General features: G+C 44.1%; 1 protein-coding gene across 1 annotated transcript in view; it reads left to right on the top strand.

The window, feature by feature from the left end:
- The window catches only part of LOC144819181 (uncharacterized), a 244,180-nt gene extending 223,197 nt beyond the window's left edge, over window positions 1-20,983 (top strand). Inside the window, exon 6 of the mRNA XM_078677153.1 lies at window positions 20,829-20,983. Coding sequence (XP_078533279.1) covers window positions 20,829-20,960 — 132 coding nt within the window. The 3' untranslated portion in view covers window positions 20,961-20,983. The remainder of the gene's footprint in view (window positions 1-20,828) is intronic.
- Window positions 20,984-21,242: the final 259 nt, after the last annotated feature.

The raw sequence follows: 21,242 nt of genomic DNA, 5'->3' as shown, positions 1-21,242 counted from the left end.
TATTTTCAGATTTGAATTTCCTATACATTGCCTCCAGCCAGGAAGTTTGCTAAAACTTTGTATTGTTTCTTTTTGTTTTAAAAATTGCCTTGCCGTCTGGGTAGCCGTAGGGTCGTGGCTGTGTGCCTAGTTGAATCTGCGGGGGTCAGACACAAGGTCGATCTTTCTGTTAGTTCTGGGAACTCCCAGGGCTGATAGAGGCATTTTCATCTACGTACACATCATCAGTGGTCGCGAACGGTCGTAGAAGATGGAGCTTCCTGAGCTGCAACGAGAAAATGTAATTTATGTTCGCAGAAATAGACTGTACAGAATACTTCACAGCAAATGCTTTCTAATGCAATGTGCAGTTACATTTTTAATTGTTTTGATAACGTTGGTGGGTGGAATCGTCTTTGGTGTACATTTGATTTTTATGCCAGTAACTACAGTACCTCCCCTTGATCCTACTACTTCTACGGTTTCTTCTATGCATTCTTTTCACTCATTTCCTGAACACGAACAAGCTCGACGCTCAGAATTTATTAACAATACATTTGTACAGCTCTTGCATCAACACCAACTGGTAGTTAATACTACAGACTGCTGGGTGTGTGGCTTGATACCTCACACTATGGATAAAGGCATTCCCTATCTAGTCTTGCCTTTTAGCTACAATGGATCATTTCAGGCCTTTCAGACCATTTTTTCATATGCCCTTGAGACCTATCCTCCGCGCCCACCACGGTCCACTAAATACAACTCAGCCAACAAAGCTTTAGTCCAGGGAATTATTGACATGATTAAAGACGTCAATAATACTCCATCTTACCCTAGAGATGAATTACGGGTGTATTTGAGTTGGAACTCTACAGAGTATCGCCTTAGTTTGGGAGAAAGCAAGCGTAAAAGCTCCACTTCAGTTTGGGTTGTGCCTCACCGAGGTCAAGTCTGTTTGCAAGGAAATGGGAGAAATCCGAGAGCTCAGCTAGGGAGGAGTGAGTGCGTTGAGACTTACGTATTTCCGTCTAACTCCTCCCCTGCCTTTCTGACTGCTAGGGGTACCTACTTCATCTGTCAGGACAGAGCATATACATGGCTGCCTGCTGACTTTTCAGGTTCATGTTATATTGCTCGATTGTTACCTCCGACATACACGGCTTCTTCAGATTATCACAAGACCAGAGTAGCAAGAGGTGTCTTCAGCAAGGAAGATACCGCTGGTCAAGAAGCTGGAGACTTTTTCAAAGGTTTCCTTCCGTTTTGGGGGCCTATGGCCAATAGTAGAAATCTACGTCAACTAACACGGGTAGTTGAATCTACTATTACAGAAACTGCTGGTGCCCTTAGTAACTTAACAGCTGAACTTCAGGCGGATCGTCTCATGACGTTGCAGAACCGTATGGTTCTAGACGTAATACTTGCAGATCGAGGTGGGGTATGCAGAATGATCCAATCGAGCTGCTGTGTCTTTATTCCAAATAATGCTCCAACAGTCTATGAAGCGATCTCTAAGCTTCACAAGATTTCCGACTCTATACACGTAGATAAGGGAAACTGGTCCTTCATGGAGTGGTTTTGGACTCTGGTATCAGCGTGGGGATGGAAGGTTCTGATGGTCATTGGTGTCATCCTAGTATTTCTGTTCTCGTGCTGTCTTATTATCCAATGTGGTCCCGCTCTGTGTAGTCTCTGTGTTGCAACCTGTTTCAGAAAACCACCTGCATTAGGAGAAAAGGCACGAGACAGGATGATGATACAACAACATGTCACTGACCTAATGAGCATAGAATTAGACTCTGACTCTGATATAGACTGAGTAATTGCCTATGTAAGGGCAAAAGGAGGGTCTGAGGTTCCGTGACGATTTTACTCGTGTTTGTAACATTGTCGTAAATACATAATTTTGGTATCAGTGGACCGCAAATGATCCATTTAGTATATCCTGGTGTTTTCGCTATGCTACGAGCAAGAGCACTCCTGTTACAAACACATTTCTGTTCTACCCATGGCATCCATCTTAGAACACGGAAGCCATTTTGTATTCCTTGCCCTCACATAGTCAATGGACACGCAATGACCTCTTTTCATTTAAGGACACGTAGGCTTTAGCCGGCGATTCACCTTACGAGTGACACGTGCACCTTAGGCCAGCAACGCTGTGGCAGCATGACTCGGCAAGAACTGCCTCCCCAGCCTGAGGCCAGTCCTGCTATACTGGTTCTTGTGTTCATTGGCCTGATCATGATTAGGCGGCCGAAGCTGGTAACCGTGCCCATTTACGACCCACAAACATCTCTTATCCTGTCTTTCTATCTTCCACACCTGGCTCTGCTCCTTTCCTTCTGGGCCTTTATTAGGGGGAGGTAACGAAATTTACGATGAGGCGGTCCGGGTCTTGAATGAGGAATTGACATGGGATTATGATGGAAAAGTGGGAACCCCTCATTCATAATGTTTTGACATCAGATACTGTTGACGATTCCTGTGCAACGCCAAATATTTATTGTTTAAAGACACGAATGTTTAGAACTGTGGTAACATGTAAAGAATTTGCCCCGAGCAGAATATTTAGTATATAAGGAACAACCCTCTTTGTACAAATTGAACAGGCTCCTAGACACTGCCCGTGTGCAGTTTCTGTGACTTCTGTGTCCCTGCAGTAATAAACCTTTGGTCTTTGACGCCACCATCGAGAAGCCCGTGTTTCTGTTTGTTTGTACACCGAGACAGGTTGAACTCCGGGGTCTTCGGGTGTTTTCCCTGACACCTCTGGACGGAACCAAAAAGTCCAGAACTCCATGTGCCGTAGTGTGACTGCGTCAGATAACGGTATCTGCATCATGGGGGCTGTTCTTGCCTCATGGGCTGACTGTTAGTTAACTAGCTAGTAAGTTTAACCAGAATAGGGTCAGGAATAGGGGGATCGATTCAGAACCTATAGAAATACACGACAATAGGCCCTATCCAGAATAGTAAGTTAATACGTAGGTTAACCAGAACCCTTGAAGCAGTAGTGAATGAGACTACTTCCGCTCTAGGTAACTTAACAGAAGAGCAATCTGCTATGCGTTTTGTTGTGCTCCAAAATCGTCTCGTTCTTGACGTCATACTGGCCGATAGAGGAGGAGCTTGTAGAGTCATCGGATCTAGTTGCTGCATTTTCATTCCTAATAACGCGCCATCTGTTTATTCAGCTATAACCAGACTTCATGAAATTGCCCATCAGTTACACCAGAATCCAGGCACCTGGACATGGTCCGGTTGGCTCTGGAGTATCATATCTGCCTGGGGATGGAAAGTATTGTCCTTCCTGGGTATAGCAGTAATGATCATATTCAGTTGCTGCCTCTGTTTACAATGTGGCCCTGCGATTTGCGGCATCTGTGCTACCTCTTGTATTCCTAGTCCTAAGTCCCGTTCCAAGACAATTCGAGACGAGCAAATGATGCTATATGAACAGATAGATGGTATCATGAATATTGATGTTTCCTGATGGAAACGTAGGGCACAAGGAGGGAATGTGGAAAAGTAAATTTTGCCATGTTATATGTGCCTACGTGTTCCCCATATTATGCTATATGTGCATGATCGATATGCATGTATCCCCTTATGATCGATTAAAGACGCAATTATAGTTGTGTCCATCTCTAGTACGCCAGTTTCCAGTTCTCGTGAAAGCAACGAGTATTAGGCCTATGTTGCCACATTTTACAGTGTGCACGTTAATCCATTGAATTGTCCCCGTTTCTAGGCCTCAAAAGGGCCCGGACATCAGATTCAAGCTCCAGTCTCCTGAACCCTCTCTGAGGAGCGATACAGCCCCCACCTGCATCCCTGACCCTTCACTTACTTCCTGCCTCACAGTGCCCGGCCCGGCCTGGCTCTGCCTGCCTGTCTGCCAAGAGTATGTTATGCTTCTAGTTATCAGTCCAGCCCTCCTTCTCTGCATTCCTAAGCTACTGAATCGCATCAACAGTTTCAGCCATGGTCTAGCCTTTCTGTCTCCATGTAAGAGAAATATTGTATTAATATTCATAGAATATTCCTAGCACACGCAATACATGTAGAATAATGCATGCACCACTCTTAGTGACAAGTAGCCTTTACCCTGATAACTTTTGGATTCTATCAACATGTACTCCAAACACCAGATACTAGATATGATATAGGTACATGTCGTTCTGACACGGCAGACTTTAGTCTCCTCTTCCAGCGCAGAAGTCATAGCCCCAGTTCTCCCTGGTAACACGTCATTGCCCGTTTGCGCGCACCACTAGGTTAAAGGTCCCAGCTGCTCAGGTAGCCCCCTCCATGTTTCCGCCCCATTTATGACACTTATGTGACGTCTACATCACATGGCTATGTATACGCCCTGTACACGCCTTCTTGTTACACCATTTTGTCCTTATCTTTCGCGACTGCTACGAGTTACGCCTACTGCTACGCCTACTGTATTGAATGTAATATAATTGTTTTAGTATATATATACTGTGTACTGTTACTGAAAGCTGCCCATGCCATTCGATTCCATTCCCATTCCCTGGCAGCTGCCATCCTTTCTATTTCCGTGCAGGCTATCCCGTTCATGTCCCTTCCCTTATGCTTGATTAAAGCCTGTAAGACTCCGATACCTCGAATCCTGTCTCTTATTTATTGAGCTATCTGTTTTATTCACTGTATTCAAAAATAGTACCGGTAATTAATTATTTATTTACCACATAATGGCGCCCGAATAGGGACTTGCCCTTTCCCCACGCGCCGGCGAAGCCACGCAGGCCCCCTGACCCTCTGCAGCCGTGACGGAACCATACCGTGCACGTGCAGATATTTCTGCTTCAAGTATCCCTCAGGCCAACGGAGGAGACGGAGGTTGCGGTCCAGCATCCAGACGAGGCGGTGAGGAACGCGGCGAGTCCCGACCAGAGCCCAAGCCGAGAGTACAAGGTCCGAGGTATCCGGAGGCCCACCTGTAACTGAAGTCCGAAGTTCGTAGTCCGACGTCGTAGCAGTCCAGTCCAGTCCGAGGCCTTCCGTTCTTGCTGCCCGGTGAGTACCGTTGCTGGGGTAGTATCTAGACAGGGTCAATTAATTTGTCTCTGGTCCAGTGGGTTTGGGTACACAGATCCAGTCCGAAGTGTTCACCTAGGTGGACACGGGTCCTGACGTGTCTCTTTATGGGACCGGTATGTTTCGTACTGTTTTAGCAGTGCATCTAGAAATTCTAGTAAGTTTCGTTCTCGAGAAATTCATGTGTTTCTGTTTTCAGTATACCAGGTAATATTCTGTCCGAACTGTTATTCTAAATGTTATTTAATGTGTTTTCAATGTCGTGGTATGAGTGATTTGTTTTTCTATTCGTTACTGTGTTTATCGTGTATTGTATTGTGTTCGGATTCAAGTTTAGAATGCCTCTGTTCTCCAAGTTACGTCAGTTAAAGACCAGAAAAGGGTTACTCGAGGAAGCAGTTCCTGTCTCGCCTAGGGACAGTCCCGGACATTTTATGTATCATAAGCATGGCTTAGGTGCCATATTATATCTAGACTTATGGGTGGACTATACCAAGGAGTTAGAAGAGAAATATAGATGGCCCATATCAGGTACATGGGATGCCGAGTGCATCATGCGAGTAGAAGAAGCATTATGGAAAAAGAAAGCCAGACAGTCCCAGAAAGATGCCATCGAGTTATGGCGCAAAGAATCTCATAAAAGAACTGAAAAAGAAATCAGAAAAACAGAATTAAGTAGGGAATCCTCAGAAAGAGCCCAAGAAAGGGAATTAATTGAAGTAGGTGAATGAGTTAGAGCAGAACAGTCAGACAGACAGAGAAATGCCCTTATTAAGGGTATGTATCCTCTTCTTGCCGAGGGCTTGCTGCCAAAAGCAACCCTGGAAGCACCATGTAATTTTCCACCGCCATTGGTCCCGATTAAGCTACGTCACAAACCGACCGCAGCTGATATTTTTCTCTCGTCCTATTTGGACGATACAGTCCCAGAATATGCAAATCCTGGTCCGCCTGCTCCCGTAAATAATGTAATTCCTGCTCCTCCAGCCACGGGGGCCGTGGGTCCAGTTCACGTTACTGCACCCGTTACGGCATCTGTTACAGCACCCCCGGCCCAGCCAACAGTACATGTACCCGCGACATCAGTCACTCTCCCAGCACGTACAGTACCCACCGACGATTCTAGTTTAGGAGCCGCGGGGGGAGATTCTCCTAGTACCCCGCCTCAACACAGACGTATGACGCTACATGAACTAGCGTTACAGCGTACGCCAAAAGTTCATACATTCACAGATATCAAGCGAGCACTTACCGAATGTCGTTATGATCCAGTTCCAGGCGATGGTACTATGGTCATATATTCATTACGTTTAAGACGGGTGACCGACTATTTGGACACCCTGCCCGACATGAGAGAACATTTAGACAGAATATATCGCTTTATCTGTACAGGAGTGAATCCAGAAAGTATTCGCGACGCCATGACTCAAAGAAAAGTCGAGACTTAGCTCATGCTTTTAAAGTTTTTAATTAACTGTTTAATTAGAGAACAAGATTATCCGGAAAAAGATCAAGAAGAAATGAAAGTCCTGACCAGGTGGAGTGAGAATATAGCCGAGGGAAGACACAAGACACAGAACTGTATAGAGAGTATGTACAAGAAAATTCGTAGGGAAATAATAAAGTTACACGAGAAACGAGAAGCAATACAAGCAACCGAGAAAGAAGACAACTCTTCTAATGAAGAGGTAGACGACGAGAATCCCTCCAGAATAGCGTATGTAGGTAGAACTAGACTTTCCGACCGGCATTCACGTCCAGATCACAAGAAAGTTTTCCCTCCTCCAGCACCAGAACAGTGTTCTCTTGAGCAAGTATTCCAAGCTACCGATCACATTCTGAAATCACGAATAGGTTATAGTGAGCTCAGTACAATGCATGAACAAGAACTAGCCCGATCAGCAGTCCGGTGGACTACTGATTCTACCACTTTTCCAGACGAAATAGTGGCACAAATGTTTCTGAAACTACCTCCAGCCGAGCAGCGACTGGTGGGTATGTATATGATCCAGTACCTCATTACACAGTATGAGGGACAGCATTCTGATCCAGGTCCGCTACATGATGTCTTGAACGAGTTACTCCAGTATAGATGGAGAGGTCTAGGTACTGATTTAATTAGTGTCATTCTAGAACAGCGCCACAAATATCGAACGTTTCTGAATCCGCATTTTGTTCACGTCTCACCTCCAGAAATTAAATCATTTTACATAGATAGACAGAATCCGTTACGAGAAGTACACCCAGTTAGGACAACGGGTGGAGATCTAGAACGAGTATTTGTTTACACCCCCATCACAAAAATGGAACTCTTAGAAATGAAGAAGCTAATTCCCTGTCATGACAAAGATCCAGCAGGGTTCCACCGTGAATTAAAAGACATGCTCCGTATGGGAGAATACACGTATCCTGATATCATTAAAATGTTAAAGGTCCTGTTGCCTGCGGGCGTATATGAAAAACTCAAGGAAAAAGAATGGGAGGTGGGAGAGAAAAATATAGATTGGACTGCATTAGAGACTGAAGATAACACACGAGTTCCAGGTACCGGTCTTGGGGATAAAGCTAAAGCATTGCCCGAGTTATTAATACAAGTTTTGCCAAGATTACTAGCCACGAAAAAGGAAGATTGGGATGCAATCTCAGCATGTAAACAGAAACAAGATGAAGACACTAGTGATTTTTATTCTAGATTTGAAAAATGTTTTATTATTAACAGTGGTCTGAAGACAAGTAGTGAATCGTACCCTCATCTTTTTGTTACCAAACTAGTCGAGAATTCAAGTCCACAAGTTAAAAATCGAGTATTGAAAGTCGAAAGTACCTGGCAAGCTAATACTCCGTCACAGATGCTCCAAATGCTCCAGTATCACCAGAACAGAATCAGGGAAGAGCAGGAACACGAAAGGAGACGTATGAAAGACACGAAAATGAAAGTATTAGTTGCACAATCTGTTCCACAAGACAGTCAGAAGAGGGGTCCGAATCAAGCCAGTCATCCTGCAGCTCCCGTTAAAGGGACCTGCAATTACTGTAAACAGCCAGGTCATTTTATAAACGAGTGTGCAGTTCTGAAACATAACATAGCTACTGGTAAAACTAAAGAAAGACCACGTCCGCCTAGACAAGAACAAGTTTCACAGACTTCTCAGCCACCACAGAATGCACAACAGACAGTTACAGCACCGCAGCCTATCGCAGCAACACAGCATGTTACACAGCAGATGTACCAGTATGCACAGACAGAGTATCCAGATTATCAGCCGTATTCATGAAACAGCCTAGAGAGGGAGGTTGGCTTGCCTCTCATCGAGATACCTGTAGATCAAGAGGGTCCCTATGTACACAGTCAAGTATTAGGGAAAGACAGAAAGTTTCTGATTGATACAGGGGCAAGTAGGACTACCATCAGTCATGAGGAGGTTCCAGGGGCTCCACTCTCAGGCTCTAGAAATGTTTCCCTTGGATTTTCAGGAAAGCCTATTGTTAATGAAATATCGAAACCAGTTACTCTAGAAGTAGGTCCATTGTCCCGAACTACTGATTTGTTACTCACGAAATCTTGTCCAGAAAATTTGTTAGGCATTAAGACATTGAAAGAATTAGGAGCAGTAATTTGTTGTTCCCCAGAAGGGGTCCGCCTGTTCTTGAGAGATTTCAAAGGTCACTATGTATTACGAGATTTTGATCCAAGATTATTGAATGTACCACAGCAATTATGGGCGCAAGGTCCAACTGATGTAGGTTGTATGCATATCACACCCCATCGTGTGACTCTAAAGCAAGGTGTGGTTTTACCCCGAATCAGACAGTACAAATTGCCACCTGAGGCTGTAGCAGCCTTATCCAAAATTATTGACGAACTTATTACCCAAGGAGTGGTTGTAGAAACTGACTCCAACGTATGTAATTCTCCTATCATTCCAGTCCTGAAACGTACTGATCCAAATGCACCTCCAGTATATCGATTAGTGATTGACCTTCGAGAACTTAATAAATGTATCATACCCCAGTACCCAGTAGTCCCAGATATTTCATCCCTATTGACAGCCATTGATTCTGAAGCTACGTTCTTCACAGTTATCGATCTCAAGAACGCATTCTTCAGTGTCCCCATTCATCCAGACAGCCAGTTCCTTTTCGGTTTTTGTTTAAATGGAAGAAGCTATAAATTCACACGAGCACCTCAAGGTTTTACAGAAAGTCCTAGCATTTACAGTCAAGCACTTAAGAGACAACTAGACAATATTCACATGCCAACTGACACTGCCCTGCTCCAGTATGTCGATGATCTACTGATCACAGCCCGTTCTGAACGTGACTGCGAGCGAGCGTCACTTACAGTTCTGTATTTTCTGGCCGAGATGGGGCACAAGGTGTCCCCTTCCAAAATTACAATTCTGTGTCCAGCAAGTGGTCTACTTGGGACACTTACTGTCCAAGAGGGGTAGGCAGTTGACACCTGACCGTATCCAGTTAATAGCACGTCTTCCACAGCCCAAGACACAGAAGGAGGTACGAGCTTTTATCGGCCTCACTTCTTACTGCAGACAATGGATTCCTCAGTATGCGTTTCTAGCTAAGCCACTGATACAGTTAACGACACAGGAGGCAGCCACATCGACTGTCCTCCCTTGGACCCAGGAACATACACTTGTTTTTAATGAGTTAAAGAAAGCCTTATGCCAAGCACCTGTTCTAGCAATACCGAACTACAGTAAGCCTTTACACTTTTTGTCACAGAACGTGATGGTACTGCATTATCTGTTCTCACACAAGATCAAGCAGGACAATACAAGCCTTGTGCTTATTTTTCGAGCACATTAGTTCCAGTTGCCCAGGCTCTGCCTGCGTGCCTCAAGTCAGTTGCAGCCACAGCTATAGCTATCAGACAAAGTGATTCCATAGTGTTAGGACACTCCCTGACAGTACAAGTTCCACACTCCGTGGAAGTTCTTTTAAACCGAACACAGACTCAGCACTTGACAATTGCACGTTTAACAGGTTATGAACTGACACTGTTCCAGCCACACATAGAAATCAGACGCTGCAACATTCTAAATCCTGCTACACTGTTACCATCAGTTACTTCAAATCCTGCCACACATGACTGTGTGGAAGTTGTTAACACTATGACAAAGCCAAGACAAGACTTGACAGACATTGCATTACCTGATCCCGACCTGACACTTTATGTGGATGGTTCATGTATGAGAACAAGTACAGGAGAACTAGTAGCCGCGTATGCAGTGACTACTGACACTGAAGTTATAGAAACACATCGTATTGACACCCTGTCTGCTCAAGCAGCAGAGCTAGTCGCTCTGACCCAAGCCTGCATACGTGCCAAGAACCTGAAAGTAAACATATACACAGATTCACGTTACGCATTCGGAGTCGTACACGACTTTGGAGAGCTCTGGCAGGAACGAGGTTTTATGACTTCTCATGGAACCAAGATCCAGCATGGTCTCCTCATTCAAGCTCTGTTAGATGCAATACATTTACCGACAGCTATCGCTATCATGAAGTGCAAGGCACATACGAAAGTCACTGATATCATTTCCCAAGGTAACGATCTAGCAGATCGAACAGCCAAGCTCACAGCTCAGACTCCAGACATTCCAGTTAACACGACCCAGACACTCACTCCAGATCAGACTACTTGTATGACAGTTAAGGACCCTACACAAGATGTCATAGACATACAGTTACATGCTACTCCCGAAGAAATCAAGAAATGGTCCGAACAAGGAGGGGTCCAGACAGATCAAGGATGGTTGACGAAGGGAAAAGCCACATGGTTTCTCCCCGACTCTATGGTTCAAGTCATTATTAATACCGCACATAGTCCAGCACATCTAGGAGAAAAAGCTATGTTAGACAGTATTCAGAACCTTTGGTTCAACAAGCATTTACGAGCAGCAGCCAAGCAGAAAGTACGTACCTGTATGATATGTTGTCAGTTCAATCCAGGTAAAAGTGTCCCGGTGGAACAAGGTGGATTCCAACCTCCTGACCACCCTTTTGAAGTCCTCCAGATGGATTATATTCAGATGGAGCGATGTCGAGGTTTCAAGTATGTCCTAGTAGTTGTATGCGCTTTGTCCAGGTGGACAGAAGCATATCCAGTTCCAGATTACACAGCCGCGACCACTGCCAGGCAGTTGGTTCGTGAGTATTTTACCCGCTTTGGATTGCCTAGGGTCGTGTATTCAGATAACGGCCAGCCATTCTCATCCGAGCTCATGAAACATGTTTCCCTTCTGTTAGGGTACCAGTGGAAGTTCCATTGTGTACGCCATCCTGAAGCAGCCGGTCTCGTAGAGAGACATAACCAGACTTTGAAAATCCGCATTGCTAAAGTATGTACAGAGAAAGGTGTAGATTGTTTAGTAGCTCTGCCAGTCGCTCTTTTTTATATGAGAATGGTTGCACATTCCAGATCAGGTCTGTCTCCGTACGAGGTCGTATTCGGCCGCCCTCCAAACATGTGGGGTACACCTAGACCCCGTAGTATTACAGACGTTTCCAGTAATATGCTGACAGATTACCTAGCTTCCTTGATGTCTGCCCTACACTCTTGTCGTTCACAGGTTGCCGCTGCATTTCCAGACAACACTGAGGTGAAACCGCATGAAGTCGTTCCGGGAGAATTCGTCCTGGTGCGCAATTTTGATAGTTCAAGTCCGTTGGAGCCCCGTTGGAAGGAGCCCCAGCTGGTGTTATTGACAACAAGGACTGCCGTCAAGCTTGAGGGTCGCAAAGGCTGGGTGCATACCAGTCACATCAAGAAATTCCATGGATTGCGACAAGAAAACATTTATTAAAGACTGCCCTATTCTTAAGGACTGCCCAAAGACAGACTCTGAATTCAAAATTCCCCTGTTAGAGAAAACTCCGCAGCAGGAGTATAAAGCTAAACTCCGGTCTAGTAAAATAAGTCAGCCAGTTTAATTGTCTAAGTCCCTCTCGGGTGAAACGGTTAGACAGGTTCCTGACATGTATGAGACAGACCCACACAGCGAGAGAGTTAGTCAAAACTCTAAAAGATGTATTATCATTCTATTCTTTTTATTATTTTTGAGTCTTATGGTTACATGCATAAGTTATGCTTTACATTTATGTTTTCCTATTTCACATGTACATATGTTTTCTAATGTTACAGTAGAGCACACATTCAGTGATCTGCCTCCTCACGAGTTATCCTATCGTCTTGCTATGCGTAACAACACATTCATCCGAATGTTGCACTATTCACACCAGACCAGCAATGCCACTAATTGTTGGGTGTGTGGTCGACTTCCCCCTTTCCAGACACCGAAGGGAGTTCTGCCACTCTTTCCCTATCCGTTCTCACATAATGGTTCGTGTGGAGCATGGTCCACGTTAACGTCATCCTCCACTGATATGTCCCTTTTGAATCAAACATGTTTCCCAGACAAGCAAGGTCTTTTCCATAGAACAGGGTTAGATCTAGAAAATGAAGTATATGATTTAGGTAATTATTCCTCGAATTTCATGGTCCTGAATGTTCAGTCCGATACTACTGCAGATTTGCCTGCTATTTCAGTACTACCAGTCAAAGGCAAATTATGTGTCAGAAAGAATGGTTCCGCACATGTAGGACATAGTGATTGTACTACTATTGTCGAGTATAGTGACAGTGGGAAATCTATTTTCAAAGCCTCACGTCATTCTTATTTTGTTTGTGGTCAGACTGCATATGTTCGTCTGCCCCTCGATTGGGATGGAACATGTTACATTGCCTTCCTACTGCCACCAGTTTTTCTAGCCCCATCCGATTATCACAGAAACACACATCTAGTACACGTCAGACATAGAAGGGAGACTGAGGGGTATATTATCAAGGGGTTTATCTCCGCTTTTTTGGCTTTAAAAGCCAAGAAAGCGGAGATAAAATTATCTCCCTATTACCAAGCTGTCGCTAACACCAGTTAGTGACAGCTAATAGGAGATAGCGACCATCTTGGGCCCCGCTTTGCATGTCAGTGATATTTATCACTAATGACATGCAAAGTGGGCGTGCCAAGATGTTAGCGACTGGAAACAGTCGCTAACATCGCTATCTCCTATTACCAACTTTTGGAGATATTCGCGCTAAGCGCGAATATCTCCAAAAGCTAACACCTGCCCTGAGCAGTTCTTCACCATGTTATCCAATGGGAGGTGGATAACATGGCTAAGAGCATTTGCTCGATAATGCATGAATATCGCTGACTTTTCAGCGATATTCATGCATTGCGGCCGTTTTATATCGCATTTGCGATAAACCTTGCTAATAGCAAGGTTTATCTGCGATAAAAATCGCCGATGTGCGGCGATAATTTTTGTCTCTAAACAAGTTAGAGACAAAAATTATCGCTAGTTGTTGGTAATATACCCCTAAGTCCCCAATTGTCGATCAAACTGAAACTACTCTAGAACAATATCAAGACTTCAATAAAGGTTTCTTTTTCTTTATAGGACCTATCCAGAATAGTAAGTTAATACGTAGGTTAACCAGAACCCTTGAAGCAGTAGTGAATGAGACTACTTCCGCTCTAGGTAACTTAACAGAAGAGCAATCTGCTATGCGTTTTGTTGTGCTCCAAAATCGTCTCGTTCTTGACGTCATACTGGCCGATAGAGGAGGAGCTTGTAGAGTCATCGGATCTAGTTGCTGCATTTTCATTCCTAATAACGCGCCGTCTGTTTATTCAGCTATAACCAGACTTCATGAAATTGCCCATCAGTTACACCAGAATCCAGGCACCTGGACATGGTCCGGTTGGCTCTGGAGTATCATATCTGCCTGGGGATGGAAAGTATTGTCCTTCCTGGGTATAGCAGTAATGATCATATTCAGTTGCTGCCTCTGTTTACAATGTGGCCCTGCGATTTGCGGCATGTGTGCTACCTCTTGTATTCCTAGTCCTAAGTCCCGTTCCAAGACAATTCGAGACGAGCAAATGATGCTATATGAACAGATAGATGGTATCATGAATATTGATGTTTCCTGATGGAAACGTAGGGCACAAGGAGGGAATGTGGAAAAGTAAATTTTGCCATGTTATATGTGCCTACGTGTTCCCCATATTATGCTATATGTGCATGATCGATATGCATGTATCCCCTTATGATCGATTAAAGACGCAATTATAGTTGTGTCCATCTCTAGTACGCCAGTTTCCAGTTCTCGTGAAAGCAACGAGTATTAGGCCTATGTTGCCACATTTTACAGTGTGCACGTTAATCCATTGAATTGTCCCCGTTTCTAGGCCTCAAAAGGGCCCGGACATCAGATTCAAGCTCCAGTCTCCTGAACCCTCTCTGAGGAGCGATACAGCCCCCACCTGCATCCCTGACCCTTCACTTACTTCCTGCCTCACAGTGCCCGGCCCGGCCTGGCTCTGCCTGCCTGTCTGCCAAGAGTATGTTATGCTTCTAGTTATCAGTCCAGCCCTCCTTCTCTGCATTCCTAAGCTACTGAATCGCATCAACAGTTTCAGCCATGGTCTAGCCTTTCTGTCTCCATGTAAGAGAAATACTGTATTAATATTCATAGAATATTCCTAGCACACGCAATACATGTAGAATAATGCATGCACCACTCTTAGTGACAAGTAGCCTTTACCCTGATAACTTTTGGATTCTATCAACATGTACTCCAAACACCAGATACTAGATATGATATAGGTACATGTCGTTCTGACACGGCAGACTTTAGTCTCCTCTTCCAGCGCAGAAGTCATAGCCCCAGTTCTCCCTGGTAACACGTCATTGCCCGTTTGCGCGCACCACTAGGTTAAAGGTCCCAGCTGCTCAGGTAGCCCCCTCCATGTTTCCGCCCCATTTATGACACTTCTGTGACGTCTACATCACATGTCTATGTATACGCCCTGTACACGCCTTCTTGTTACACCATTTTGTCCTTATCTTTCGCGACTGCTACGAGTTACGCCTACTGCTACGCCTACTGTATTGAATGTAATGTATTTGTTTTAGTATATATATACTGTGTACTGTTACTGAAAGCTGCCCATGCCATTCGATTCCATTCCCATTCCCTGGCAGCTGCCATCCTTTCTATTTCAGTGCAGGCTATCCCGTTCCTGTCCCTTCCCTTATGCTTGATTAAAGCCTGTAAGACTCCGATACCTCGAATCCTGTCTCTTATTTATTGAGCTATCTGTTTTATTCACTGTATTCAAAAATAGTACCGGTAATTAATTATTTATTTACCACATAACCCCAGAACAACCAGACATCCAGAGATATAGCGGGCTAGTTTGCCAGAAGCAAACACAGGATTAGATGGGTGTAACACCATCTCCTCTGTGAACATCACATTAGGCAGCAGTATATCATCTGTAGAAAGTGGACCTGCTGAAATAAGTTCTACAAAGGACCTAGTTGATCCCATACCAAAAATCCCAATAACATGCCCCAAACAACCCGGGAAAAGAAAGAGGGGTGGGGGACGACAAAAGTGCAGACGTCCAAAGTTAACTAAAATTATGGCAAATTCCTCATTAGCTAATGCCCTCAATGCTCTGCAGAGCGTACCCACAATAACCATCTCCAATGCCACCCTAGAGCCACCTAAACGCCCTATACCAGTGTCACATATCCCTGAAGGCCTCGTAGCACAAGTGGAACAGATGGTAAAGTAATTCATGCTTCCACTTATAGGTAGACTGAAGGTAATAAACGAGAACCTGGGAACGTTACAAAAGGCTACCCTTGATAACACTCATACATTGGAAAGCCTGTCAGCCTGCATGAAAAGTAGGGGCCTTGTCTCATACTCCATAAAACACACAGAGTCCAACAAAAGTCCACCACCAATGTCCGTCCAATTCCTACTACTGTAGTTGATGAGCAATGCAACCTAACTAATAGGGAGCATAGCACAGAGGTTGAAAGAACTAAAATAACAGGAGATAAAGGAAAAGAACGCGCTGAGGGGGTAAACCGAAAATATTGGAAAAATAGCACAGCACCATTAACACAGGTCGAAGGAAATGTAAACATTGATAAGACAACTAGAAGCGTGGAAAACCTTCCCGTTATTGACCTACCCCCACAATCTACCCCATTGGAAATTGTACTGGGAAACGTACCACTCCTCCCTGAGGGAGTTAAAGAGGATTACAGTCAACTTAAAAATAAGGTAATCCACTGGTTGTCTCGCAACACTGTAGATGGACATACGGCTGTGTATAACGTTATCATGGCCCGTCGAGTATCCAGGCTGGGCAGTTCTAGAAAATCGAGAAGGGGAGACCGTATAGTGATACATTTTAACAGTCCCACACCAGTAGAAAGGATATTCAGGAACAGCTTCCAGGGGCCAAGGTATAGAGATACTACCACTGGGTTTCTTTTACAGGAGGGTGACCTTAGGTCGATCTGATCACTGGAATATGAGTCAACACGATAGGTCACTCTGTTACAGAGACCAATCGAGGTTGTGCCCCTTATTTTTTAGACCAAATGGGGACCATACTTCGGGTGAACATGGCTATTCCCTGTTACCAGTGGGCCCAAATAGATACGCAGCTCTTTCTGGCCTTAATGACTGTGACTGACTGCGTGGGAAACAAGAAACACTGGCCCCTGAAAATAGCAGTAGCTCACCCTCTGATTGGTATCTCTCAGATGACAGCCCAGCATCGGAGTTTCTGTCTGTGGAGCCAAACCTGGAAACACCCGTTCCCACCCCAGGAGTAGGGCCACAGGAAGATTATATCCCTGAAAAAATAATGTCTGTCTCCCCTGGGGAGCATTTCGATGATTCTTTGGGTATAAATGAGTCATTCCAGGATCACAATGTACTCTCTAGGAATATCGGGGGGCTGGCGGGAAAGGTCTCTGACCCCCTATGGGTGCAGTTTGCCAGCCACTTCTCGATAATATGTCTACAAGAGACGTGGCTTGTTAACTGCAATATTTCGCTGGTGGGGTATAGAGCTATTTTTGTCCCAGCAATTCGAGCAAACAGTGGTAGAGCAATGGGAGGCTTGAAAATCTTTACTTCCTTGGCCCTAAGATGTAGCATCAGGGTCATCCCTTTTGAAAACAGAAACATACCAGTCATCTCCTTGGGGCAAAAAGAGAACAGCCTTTACGTGATAAATTTTTACAATGCCATCCATAAAGAAGAGGGTTGTGGGATTACCGAGTGGAATAATTTTGTTGAACTTTTTAGGAAGAACCTGATTATTGTAGGAGACTTTAACGTGCACCCATGCAGCGACCCTAAGTTTAATGATTTAGGAACATTGGGTTGCCCGCTGATATCGGGACTTCATTTTGATCATTCCAAACAGGGAAATGTTCTCAATGACATGCTTAACAAGTTTGATTTGTCCACCTCAATGAGTTATGCTTCTCTGCTCAGTAAACAAAGGAAACTGACCTTTAAAGGTAGAGGAGGCTGATCCTTTATAGACCATTTACTGCTTTCCAGAACCACCTTATCTCTCCTTCAGGGTTTCTTAATAATCCCAAGTGTATATAGCGATCACAACCAAGTCTGTGTGACCATGGGTGGGAGCATCATAAAGAAAAAGGGTCTAGTATTAGGTACTAACACGCTGCAACCAACTGATGGTGGGCGGCAGATAAAATAGAACCAAGTAATTCCGTCCCTTTTTCATGAAAAACTCAAAGATGTCTGCACGGCAGAACTTTCTTGTTGCCTTCACGATGAATCATCGGCTACTGGAATTCTTGAAACCTTTGAAGGGATTACCTCCAAAGTGGGAGGCATGTTATCTGCCCCAGGGAAACCCAGGGTGTTTAGTGATCCCAAATGGTTCTGTCCTTTATGCTCTAAAGCCACAAAAGATCTTAAGGCGGGACTGAAAGAAACACCTAGGGACAGATCCCAGAACGGCATACTCCGGATAAATTATAAGAAAGTTCTGGCTACTCGAAAAATGGAGATGAAAGAAGCTATCTGGAGGGAGCTTCTAGATCCACTGACCCTATCTAGTAGCTCCAGATTCTGGAGCATTATCAACCGATCACCTTTTATAGCGGAAGGGGCTAAAGAAGTGGGCACCAACATAACGGAGGATGAATGGGTGTCTCACTTTGCTAAAAAATTTTAAAGCACATCTATCCCACCATACCTGCCTGATAAGATTTCAGGCAAGGACGTAGTTGTGTTCTCTGTGAATGAAATGGAGGAGGGCATCAATAACCTTACAAACAAGAAGGCCCCAGGCCCGGATGGCATCCCCGGACCTTTTTAAATCAAGCCCCTCCTTTTGGGGTCCGATCCTGGCTGCGGTGGGTAACGCCGCAGCTAAAGAAGGATGCCCAACATCCTGGGAAGACTCAACAATTGTGCCAGTATTTAAAAAGGGAGACCGCAATTGTACCATGAACTATAGGCCAATCTCCCTGATTGACTTTGTTGTAAAGGTTATAGGGGGAGTCATATTAAAGAGACTGATCGCTTGGGCGGAGGAGAATATGATCATCTCGGATATCCAGAATGGGTTCTGCCCAGGCCACTCGGCCATGGCACAATGCCTAACTCTCTACCTGATCCTAGGAAAGTACACCATCGCTCGTTCAGGGACCATCTACATGGCCTTCATGGATCTTTTGTCCGCTTTGACTGTGTCAATCGGGGAAAGTTGTTGCAATCCAAGGGGGCCATGGGAGTGGAGTGAAAATGGGTGGACTTTCTGATGGATCTGCATAGAGATACAAAGGCAAACATCAGATATACCATAGACCTCAAGGTAACTAGGAATTTTATCACTGAAAGGGGCGTGCGACAGGGGTGTAAATTGGCACCTTTCCTTTTTAATCTCTACATTAATGACCTAGAAGAAACACTGACCTGTCCATAAATAACTCTAAGTCCTATGTGATGCAGGTAGGGTTGCACCCAAAAAGACAGTATCCTTTCTCGGTGAATGGAGACAGATTGCCAATATGCACAACCTTTTCGCATCCGGGCATCCTAATAGATTACAGGCTCAATTGGATCGCACTCTTAAACAAGAAAAGGAGAGAGGTCACCAGGGCTAACGCTGCGCTATTCGGCTTTGCAGCCAAAATGGGCAATCACCCCATGGCTGCCATGTTAAAGATATAGCGAGCTAAGAGCATATCTATAGCCAGCTACGGGAGTGACCTATGGGGATATTCCGGACTTGAGGGTCTACAGGTGACAGAAAACAATTTTTTAAAACAGTTATAGTGTGTTCCAAAGGGGACCGCGAATCTACTAGAACACGAGAAACCAACATGCCTTTCATTTGCGACATTTTGGCTTTGCGTCCCCTACATTTTGGGCTACAATGTTGGCTTAACAAACATCTTGATCTCACACATAAACTTCTTAAAGAGATCACGAGTTTAGATCACATGTTTAACAGTCCATGGTTGAAATATTTAAAGATGTGTTTCAGTGAGCTGGGACGCTTGGACTTGTTTTTTAAACCTGATTGCATTACCAGAGAAGAAGTGGCGCTTGTAAAACACTCCTTTACCTTACGTAAAATGATGGAAAGAGAGGAGAAAGAACTGCTGAAGCCCAGTGTTCGTAAATACATGATGTTCAAAACATCTTTAGATTTGGAACCATATTTACTATGGCCGTTGCCAGCCTACGAGCGATTCTTACTAATCGGGTTTAGAATGGACCTCTTCCATCTCTTATTAGCTGTCCCAAGGTGATGTCATAAAGGGAAAGTGCTAGCACCCTGTGGCTGCGACAATATGTCTCCTCAGGATCTGCTGCACTTCATGTTTTTTTGTAAATGTTTGAAATGCCCAGGATCTTTTATTTAAAAACTATTTTAAAAAGTTACATTTCGTGCAAGTAAGTTCCGCTCTCTATTATTTGCAACTGTTAAAACCTGAATGTATTCCTTTTGTGGCCGCTTTTCTGAAATGTTCACTGAAGTACAGAAAAAGCCCGGAACTTTAAATGAATTGGTTAAAGTATTTTATGGTTCTTCTTTTTAATTCATACTATTTATTTGATCTTTTATGTTGCCCTCCTCATCTCATAAACTTTGAAGTTATACTACCACCATTGATTTAAACTCGGGGAATGTGTACATCTTTTTTGTGTTTGTATATTGTGTATTTTAACCTGTGATTGTAAGGTATTTTGTAACTTGCAACTTTTATAGTTTCATATCAAGTAAACCGAATAAAGTACATTGACTTGACTTGACTACACGTGATTGCATTTTTCTGAAACAATAGTGTAAGTCAAACCATAGTACATTTACAATTGCAATTGAACTGTTTTACAATCATCATTTATTACTGCAAAGTATTTATTGCTTACCTGTGTCAAGCCTACGTGGTTCTAGAAATAAAATAACTAAATGAATATTTCTATACAAAAACAATTGGTCTGAAGTTCAGTCTTTGAGTGTGTGAATTCATTTCCTGACTGAGTGTGTACAACACATGCTTACCACTGTCCTCTGATACTGCCTTAGTGCTCAACCACACTACAACAAATAGAGAGTAAGGTTCTATCTAACTTTACCTCTGCCTACCTCTGGGGATCTACTGGACGCTGTGGACACTATACCTCACGTTGGTATAGTATATATAGAGCCAGCTTCCTACACTGAGTCTTTAAACCTGTGATGGATAGTGAGTGCCACAGTCTCATACTCTCGTCTGCACCCTGTCCCTATCAGTGGAGTGATTACATTGAGTATATTTGTTGGTGTCCTGTATTAGGCACTGTTTGACTCCTGTGTATGTTTTGTTCCAACTCCTGACAGGTCTCCGAGCACCAGGACAAATATGAGACACTTGTGAAGAGGCAGCTGGACTTTGAGAAGGTGTACAGCACCCCCGGAAAGTACACAATCCAGGCAGCAGGGACCTCAGTACCAACCCCGGCTACAACATAGTGTTCACAAAGAACAGACATGGACTTCAGGTGGGTGATATGAAACAAGAGCATCATGTGGCAGCATTGACACTCACTTACCTTTGGTGCAGTTTTGCCCTAGAGACTTTCAGGGTGGTGATTGTTTTCTGGCCAGTGATCAACCAACCACTTTTATGACAGTTTTTTTTAATCACAGAATCTTTGAAATTGAGCTCACAAATAATTATACCTTTGTCTTTAAATGCACTATTTGAAGACCGATGTTAGTGGTCCACTGTGCTCTGAAATCCTCAGGTTGGCA

This window comes from Lissotriton helveticus, chromosome 2_1 (genome assembly GCF_964261635.1).
Source record: "Lissotriton helveticus chromosome 2_1, aLisHel1.1, whole genome shotgun sequence".
Lineage (NCBI taxonomy): Eukaryota > Metazoa > Chordata > Amphibia > Caudata > Salamandridae > Lissotriton > Lissotriton helveticus.
The sequence above is the reverse complement of the archived record's forward strand: the minus strand, read 5'-3'. Positions and strand labels throughout refer to the sequence as shown.